At 32.2% G+C, this 9,071-nt stretch overlaps 1 protein-coding gene across 1 annotated transcript in view; it reads left to right on the forward strand.

The window, feature by feature from the left end:
• LOC123547282 (uncharacterized) overlaps nucleotides 1–6,695 on the forward strand; it is a 38,182-nt gene extending 31,487 nt beyond the window's left edge. The window contains exon 6 of the mRNA XM_053551562.1: nucleotides 922–6,695. Coding sequence (XP_053407537.1) covers nucleotides 922–971 — 50 coding nt within the window. The 3' untranslated portion in view covers nucleotides 972–6,695. The remainder of the gene's footprint in view (nucleotides 1–921) is intronic.
• Nucleotides 6,696–9,071: the final 2,376 nt, after the last annotated feature.

Below are 9,071 nucleotides of genomic sequence, written 5' to 3' on the forward strand. Positions count from 1 at the left end.
AGGAATCCGAAGGGGAAAGTTGAACAAGGACGAATATACAAGGGAATGACATGTTCTTTAAAAACAGTCGCAACAACGTAAACCACAATAGCGCAAACACTCATGTACCAAAGATAAACAGTTAAACACACAACTACGATCAACTAAATAACATAAAAAAACGAACAACCAACACATAAGAAAATATTAGGGCACCGTTATTGACTCACAAGCATACAAACGCACCCACACACGTAGGAAAAACAATCAAGTACCGTCTTGGGATACGGCTGCCAAAACAAAGGGGAGCTATTAAAACTTACTAAAAGTAAAGGGGGAGAGGATGCAAAAAGTAGCGTAAATGCAAGGGAAGAGAGGGGAATAGGGGGAGTGGGGCGGAGGAAAAACGCTTATAACAAACAAGAAAACATACGCAACAGACAATACAAGACAGACAAAACAACCAGTTGAAAATAGGGGCACCGCCATGGAAAGGTCAGAAAGCTAAATAAAGGAAACCGGGGGTTTAAACGCGTTTAGGGCATGCCAACCTCACACTTACCCTATTATTAACAAGTTAAACAACACAATGTAAATAAAATCCCCGCTAAGAAAGGCTTTAACATAAGTGCAAAAGTAACAGATAAATAAAGCAAAACATAAAATTAAGGTTAATTTAAGGTACAAAAATCAACTCCCTCCGTCCGTTGTATGTAGGATTTAGGAGAAAAGCATCATGGAGTCCTTAAACCATAAAACTTCTTCTTGAACCTTAAAACTTGCCTTTAGTAGTGATAGGATGGAAAACATCGGAGTTGAAATTTTGATTGACTAATTTAATTTTGCATATTTTGGAAATATCAGATATAATTATATAGATCAAAGAGATATTATGATAGTCTAAAATTCGGTTTGTGCTGAGATATAGTTATGCATTTTCAGATACAGGAAGAATAGTCACTGAAGGCTACCACTATGTTGGATGGAACTAGAGAGTTTAGTGTTTTTCTGTATACATCTCATATACCACCATCATCTTATGAGAACAAGATTCAAATCAAGAACCTCCGCTTTCGTAAGATAAGTAAATAAGCGAAAAATTAAAATGATGTAAAATAAAGAAAATTGAGAAAATTATTGGACGCCTGTGAAAGGAGAAATGTATGCTAAAAACTGAGGAATAAATAGGAAATGGAATGAAAATTAGTTTGATACACTGCCGTGATATCAGACAATTTAAGTACAAAAAGTTTGAAATGGCATTCGAATGGATGGGATATTGAAAAATATTGGTCAAAATTGGTTAGCATATCGCAAAGACGGTATAACAAAAATTTCTTCATGCTTGAGTCAGGCTATACAGCCACATATAACAAACATTAAATAACCGCTCTCATTATCCGTGACCATTATGACCTTTGATCTCTGATCATTGGCGCTACGAATGGAAAAAGTGTCACGCCTGAAAGGAAAAAAGAATCTACTACAAGTTGTAACGATCTAGACCCCAGCAATTAAGTTAACTCATTTAGCGGGTTTTCACAGTTATTTCATGTTACTACAGGCTGAGTACAATTGTTATCATTGCTATCATTGTTAACATTGTCATGCATTCTTTTGATTTGTCACAGTAGATTACGACTTTTTGATATTAAAAGAATTTACAATGTTATTGCCTTTTGATGTTTTGATTACAGTTAATACGTAACCTATCATCAACTGCTTTTTTAAATGTTGTAGTAGATTGTTATACAATGAATTGTACCACACATATATATTCATATAATTTTTTTATGATAAATTATGGAAAACAAAAAAAGAGAATGCACCGCATTACTTTCTTGTGATTTTATATATTTGTAAATATTTAGGGTGTGTTACATTTCTTGTTATGTTTTTTTGTGTGCTTGTAACAGTTTCCATTACATAGGCCTAAGGGTCGTTATATCAAACTTCGGTAGACTCCTACACAAAATTGGATATATTGAACGTTATTAAAAGATAGCAGAAAACATTTCTATTGATATCTTGGATGCTATTACTTCCCTCTATTATATAATTTTGCAAATAATTCTAATAGAAAGTTACATTTACATCTAGGTTTATTAAAAACATAACTGTTATCGATTAAGTAATAAATACGTTTCCTTCAAAAGAAAAAAAAGTGGTAAAATATGTTTCATTGATGGATGCGATGTTGAATAAAACATTTCATATATGCTCAAAACTGCTGACAAATGTAGAAGTGAAGTAAGATTTAAGGTTTCGAGTTTTCGATAGTGAAATATAAGGGTACACAGATTGTTTATTTGCATTATGGTCTGTTAAGATGTATTAATAACCTGTTGTGTTTCTTAAACATTTTGCAAGAAAGCAGAAAGCAATGTTCGCAATAATTAAAAGCAATACACATCATGCAGATATACTGATATTGACATTATCGTTTGTTTCTTTTTGTTCCTTTGTCAAAATAGTATTTGATGTTTGCTGTATATAAATATGTGCAATAATGTGCATATACATAATCAACGTTAAAGTGGTTATATATTATAATATACAGTCTCTTGATTTTGGTTTCTTAATTTTGTTTCGAAAGAAGAAAAAAGAATATACGGATTGACAACTTATAATATTATTTCTTTTTAAAGCTTTGTATTTTTACTTTTCTCTTTGGATGTATGTGTATTAGAATTAAGTTTCTATGTTGTTGTTTTCTGTAGGATGACTAGAATTACGTCAATCGTGATAAATATTCTCAGACACTTAACTAAGGTAGCATAGATCATGAAATTCTAACTGTTTTGGACATTCATGTATCTTAATTTTCTAAAAAATAACACACGAGTATCTAATAAAATATGTAATTCAAGTAATGTTAAAATGCCGACGGGGAAATTTACTATTTTCTCATTCTTGTAAGAAAGTTTTTTATTTTGGTAGTTTTTTTGTTGCGTTTAGTCTCGCACTTGAAATCTTGCTTTTTATTTGAATGACTAATACTACAATCTTTACATATAATGTAAGGAGAAGAGAAATGCTGTTTTTCAATGGTTAAAAACTGAAAACGTTGACTAATCCAAGAGGTACATTACAGAGAAATAGAAAAGATAAATGGGAAAAGGAATGGGATGGGGCAATTATTTGCAGTAGAATTTTAGTAATCAAGCAGGCATGGCATTTTTTTAGGTGTGGTTTAAATGTTCAGTTGATAAACGCGTATGAAATTGAAATAGGACGAATATTAGGAGCGGAGGTAGAGATTGAAAATAAGGAGGTTGTAATTATAAATGTTTATGGACCAAATAAAGATGATGTTATACCTTTTACAAAACTCGAAATGAAATATTTATACAAGAGAGAAATGACCCAGTTTTTATAACAGAAGGCGATTTTAATGTTGTGATGGACCCTAATATTGACAAATAAGGTGGGAACATACAAACACATTTTAAATGTCGTAAAAAGATTAAAGATATCGCTGAAACATATTATCTCCCAGATACATTCAGTGTCCAGGGTCCAGAAACAAAAAGATTTACTTGGCGTTCGAACATACGTTCAAATATAGAGTGTAGGTTAAATTATTTCCTTGTTTCAAATGATTTGATGAATCTCGTTAAGAATCGGACATAAAGTCTAGTTTTAAATCTGATCACTCGATTGCATACATTATTTTCAATTCTGATCCATTTCTCCATTATGTCATTAATTATTTCAACAACCTTGTTGTATTGCATCAATTATTTAGAAAATATTCCAGAAACATAATTAATATTACTTATTTTGAACTATAATAATACAATATGCTGCTTTATTTGTCAGACAGTGTGATCATTCCGTAACACACGTTACCACTACCATCGATTTTTTTAAAAAAAATATTTAAGTAGAAATTGAAGCCCAAATTGTCACATACTGATCTATTTAAACTGTTAGTGGTAAGTTTTAAGAAGGTTTTCTTCTGTTATTTCAGAAATTGCCTAAAATATATATTGCAACATCCATGTAACTATAATGTTAGATGGAATTTTAATAAATGATACAATAATATCCATCTGTGCGTTCATAATATTATGATCATATAGCTGATATGTGCAGTCGTCATGTGAGTAAAACGCAAGTTTTATAAAAAGTATTTTTTTAGCAGTTTTAGAAATAATAGCATTATAAGAACACATACAAAACCAACCCTAGTTCGATAGTACGAATTATAGGGTCTTGAGTCAGATATCTGGATGTGGTCTTTGCTCTCCACGACGCTTCAATAAAGATATTGTGTCTGAAGTCAATAGACTTACACCTGTATAATACGGAGGACTTAGCACTTGCCTGTAGAGAACTGAGTAGTTCCGGTACAGAATCCAGGGACAACTGTTAGGTTAAGTGCTCAACATTACATGTACATGACTGAATTTTTGTTGCAATACGGTGCTAAACCAAAACTAACAAACAAAAGAAAATATGCAGGTATTTAAGTAAACACTTTAGATTTAAAACTTTTACCAGGTTGACAAAACTGTTTCAGCGATACCAAATTAAGATATAAGAAATATATAAAACTTTATAGATATGAAATAAAGAAAACTATTGTTGTCATTTTGAAACATTCACAAGAATGACAGAATGTACACAATACTTTTTTAATATTTTAAATTGTACAGACAAGGACTAAATTGTATTATGTGTTGGAATATTCCTGGATATACCAGAACATTTAGAGAAACACAACTAAGAGAAGTTATGCATCAATCATAGCAAATAAATTTTGATCATCAATTAAGTTACGTACCAAAGGTTTTGACAAAGGCATGACCTGTCTTTGTCAAAAGTTTAAACTGTAGCAAGAAACTCAAGAGCATGATACAAATTGCTTCTGAATCAAAGTGTAATCAAATGTCATTCATAACAATAAAGTGATTTTGAGAGCCTATGATCTTTTGCAATTTACTTTCTATTTTATAAATAATATGTTATAAAGCAACATATTATTCATAACAGCTAAGCAGCAAGAGAGCAAATATGCTATATTAGGTAACATTAAAGTGAAAATATCGTATGTTACATCTTAATCAAGACGTGCAGAATGTGATTTTCTTGTAACACTGCTGTCTCAAATTGTGTGCAGTTCATATTTTTCAGACATTTCATCTAATTTTAGATTCAGAGTTTAACTAATCCATACAATTTTACTATCACAGAACACTGTTTAAGCTAGTGTTAGGGGTGTGAGGGCAATTTCACATCTCAGTTCATCTAGCGAACAGACCCAATGTCGCGTAATGGCCTCTAAAAGCCACATGGCACCAGTGTTACCAGACTTATAAAACATGTGGTAGGACTTTCACACACATATATAAGATTGAAGACACAATAGTTCGTTTCTAATGTTTATTAATTTCAGGTATTTAAAGAAAGTCATTTAGTACAAGTTATTTTTATTGTCTCAGTGTCCATCTTTCAAATAATATTAAGCTACTATAAAATGTTAAGAACTAATTATGTATATCCTGAAGTTGTCTTTCATGAAATCTACATAACATATTTGGAAATTAACCTAACGAGGCATAATGGTATTTTTGACTTACGTTGGCAGAACCACGGTTGGTGGCTCTGCCGCCTCGCCTCCCTGAATGTCTAATACATAGACCTTTTATATGCACCGGCCAGACTATTGATTACGAAATTAAGACGTAGTTTTTCTGTTGTTATGTCTTAACCTGCCCAGAGCTACGCTTACCTGTCAGTTTTATATTTCAACAATTTTAAAAGGTCAAGAGTTTCCGGTGAAAGCTTTTAACTAATTTTGAATGAATATATACTATCCAAGACATTGAATAATTTAGTCTTTTAAAACAATAGCCTAGCCCCCTTTTTTGAAATTACATTATAACGATCAGATCAGATCAACTGTTATTTTGCTTGGTTGTGTTGTTATGCTTCCAAAGGATCATTTTAAAAAACTGCTATCACAAAAATGTCTTTAAGTGCTATGTAATGTTTATAAAAAGTCTCCTCATACTTGGTTTCAGTGTTGTTAGACTTTTTCTGGCCCATTTGGACCATGTTTACTAAAACAGAATTCCTCTTAAGCCCGTGCTAGAAGGTGTATTTTACACTTCATTACCTCTCATAAACATATTTGATCTAACTGAGTTTGCTATTTATTTGCTTGGTTGCGTTGTTTGCTTCTAAAAGATCTTCGTAAAGTCAATTGCAACATGTTTTCAGCAACTCTGAAGTGTCGTTCAGAAGGCACTCGGTATCTTCCTAGAAGTTTTGAATAGCATGATGTAATTGTTTTCTTACCATCAGTGTTACAAAATACTATTTATAAAACACTGAGAGACTTTCAGAACAGATCAAAACTGTTTGGTACATTTAAATGGATTTAAAACTTAGAAAATATTATTTTCTAATAAAATTTTGTCATTTTGTAACATTCTCATTAATATTCATGCATACGACCATTTGTTAATTTACATACAAATACTGCTATTTTAAGGCCAATGACTTAGCTCCATTTTGACACCATTTTTATTGTGTTATCACCTAAACTGACCAAGATGTAACTGTTTATCATTTATATGGTTGTCCTTTTCAAAAATGAACGGTTGTTATGGAGACAGTGAATCATATATAGCTTAAAAGAATTTTTATGGGAACATTTTTCATTTTGAAAAAGTTGGTCCTGCCGAACAATTTGGTACCTATGAAAAATGTCTAGGGGGATGCACGGTAGACCTTATTGGCCCCGTACTAACTTATGTGATTGTTCTATTGTCGTCGTGTACTGATGTGACTATGCCGTTTTAGCGTATTTTTATATGTTAACATCGTTAAAAGTATGCAAGACAATAGTCAACTAGTCAACTGTGTGTGTCGGGGGGGGGGGGGGGGGGGGGGAGCCAGGGAGAGTCCATGGCTGGGTGGTAAAGGTCACTGTCTTCAAATGACTTATCCTTCGAAACCTCGCCCTTGGCGTGCTTTAATAACAGTTCAACTGCGTTTGTTCTACCCATGTCTACGCCAGTCTGTAGTGCTGGTCTGAGAGGCACTTTGGTTTTCCTCTACCATTAAAAAATGGAAAGACGTAACCGGGAAAAAGGAAGTTATCCAATCAATAATAAAGTAACTCACTTTCCGCTTTTCGTTTTGTTTAAAAAGTTGTAGCTTACTGCTTCAGCGTGATGTTATATCAATGCAAATCATAAAGACGAAATTTCGATATGATTTAACGCACACCCGTGTCTTTCGGCACAGATTGAATATAATATAAAATTCTCGACTGCATTATATTATTTTACTCAACGCGTTAAATGAATGTCTTCTATCTGCAGTGTAGTATATCTTACTGAAAAGGGACCTGTAATATAGAGTTCCAGTAAGCATCAACTATACAGCTTAAATTGTGGTTTGATGTAAAGACGTTGAAATGCTGGTTTTAGAAAAGCAAGTACATTAACCAAATTATATCTTGTAACTATATACATATTTCAGAATATTCTTTAGCTATACCGGTGCACTGGGAAGCAATGACTAGAAACGAGTACTTAAAACTTGTGACTTTGAAACCGCCCGATTCTGAATGCAAGAAAGTATTGTCAGAAGTTACAGAATCGATGGGATGATGTCCATTTATTTTTAAGGTAAATTCAGATTTACTGTTACTCTGTTTCTTTAATTCGAAGTTATTTGAAAAGAATCATATTGATGCATCGTTCAAATACTTAAGCGTATCGTGAATCACAATAATAAATAAATCTTCTGGAGAAATTCTGATTAGATTAGAAATTAACAACTACAGATTTCCTCCAGTCAGGTTGTATTATCTATCAATTTTATTTTTCTCTTGACCACATAATGAATGACTGCTAAATTCTTATACATCAGACATTTAACTTTTAAATAATTTTGCTACATTTCTGGAATGTAAATTCGAAATAGCATTACATTCAGAGCAAGTATAAACGTTATAAAATGTTATTTTGTGACAAAGTTGGTAAAGGGGTTTCCCATTTACTGGGTACTACTAGTATTCATTTTCGGAACTGGTATTGCCATTGAAAGTAATTGTGCACCAAGTTTCGTTTAGTGTTACGAAAGGGACTTAATGTTGCCCGTTTCTGCAGATTCGCATAAGGCTTTACCGCTTTCATGCCTATCATTTCTAAAATATTTAATATTTAGATAAGATTTAAATTTAGAAAACCCTTATATAAAATATTAATTGGTAAATATATAGGACTGCAGTCAAATTAGTATTGTCTAGTAACAACACTGTCGGATTTTGAACGACATTTGTACTCTTTTTCATATTTATGTAGAAAGTCTAACACAGAAGTGTTTATATACATAGATATGATTGTTCTAAAGACACTGTTCTGTAATTGTTAATATTTTCTAAAAAATAATTAGGGCATAATAAATCTGTAAAGTCTATTAAAAACTGATTTTTCTTTGATTCAAACTTTATCCCAGGGAGAATTTATTCTTTGTATATTCAGAATAGATGATGTAAGATAGATGCTTTCAGTCTCAGAATCATGAAAGCACCCTTGCACATCGTACGAAATATATATCAAAGTAGTCACATGAGATCTATGAAAGTAATCAATGGATTACCAAGAAACTAATTAGGCGAAGACTGTAATTGTAATAAGATAAAGGGGCACATGTGATGTTGCCCCCACATGTGTCCCATAGAACATGTGTAGGAAAGTGGGATATATAAGTTAACAGATATTTCATTCTATAAATTTACAGATCAAGTGTATGAAATCTGTAGAAATCAATTTATCCGCAGAAATGTTCCCCCAAGTCGCAGCTTGAAATTAATTTGTTTATTCACAGTATCCGTAATAAAATTCACCAAATAATTATGACCTGCTACATTAGGGACAAACGTAATTGTACAGTTTCATGCTCTCCGGCAGACAATTGAAAGACTAAAATTTCTGGGGAAAAAACCGATTAGCTGTAAAATTATATATATATATATGTCATCTGTAAATGTAGAGATAATTTGTAAATATACACATTTTTTAGCCTTTAATGCACAAAACATGAAGTTCTAAAAACGGAGTGAAACAAGT

Source organism: Mercenaria mercenaria, chromosome 9 (genome assembly GCF_021730395.1).
Source record: "Mercenaria mercenaria strain notata chromosome 9, MADL_Memer_1, whole genome shotgun sequence".
NCBI lineage: Eukaryota > Metazoa > Mollusca > Bivalvia > Venerida > Veneridae > Mercenaria > Mercenaria mercenaria.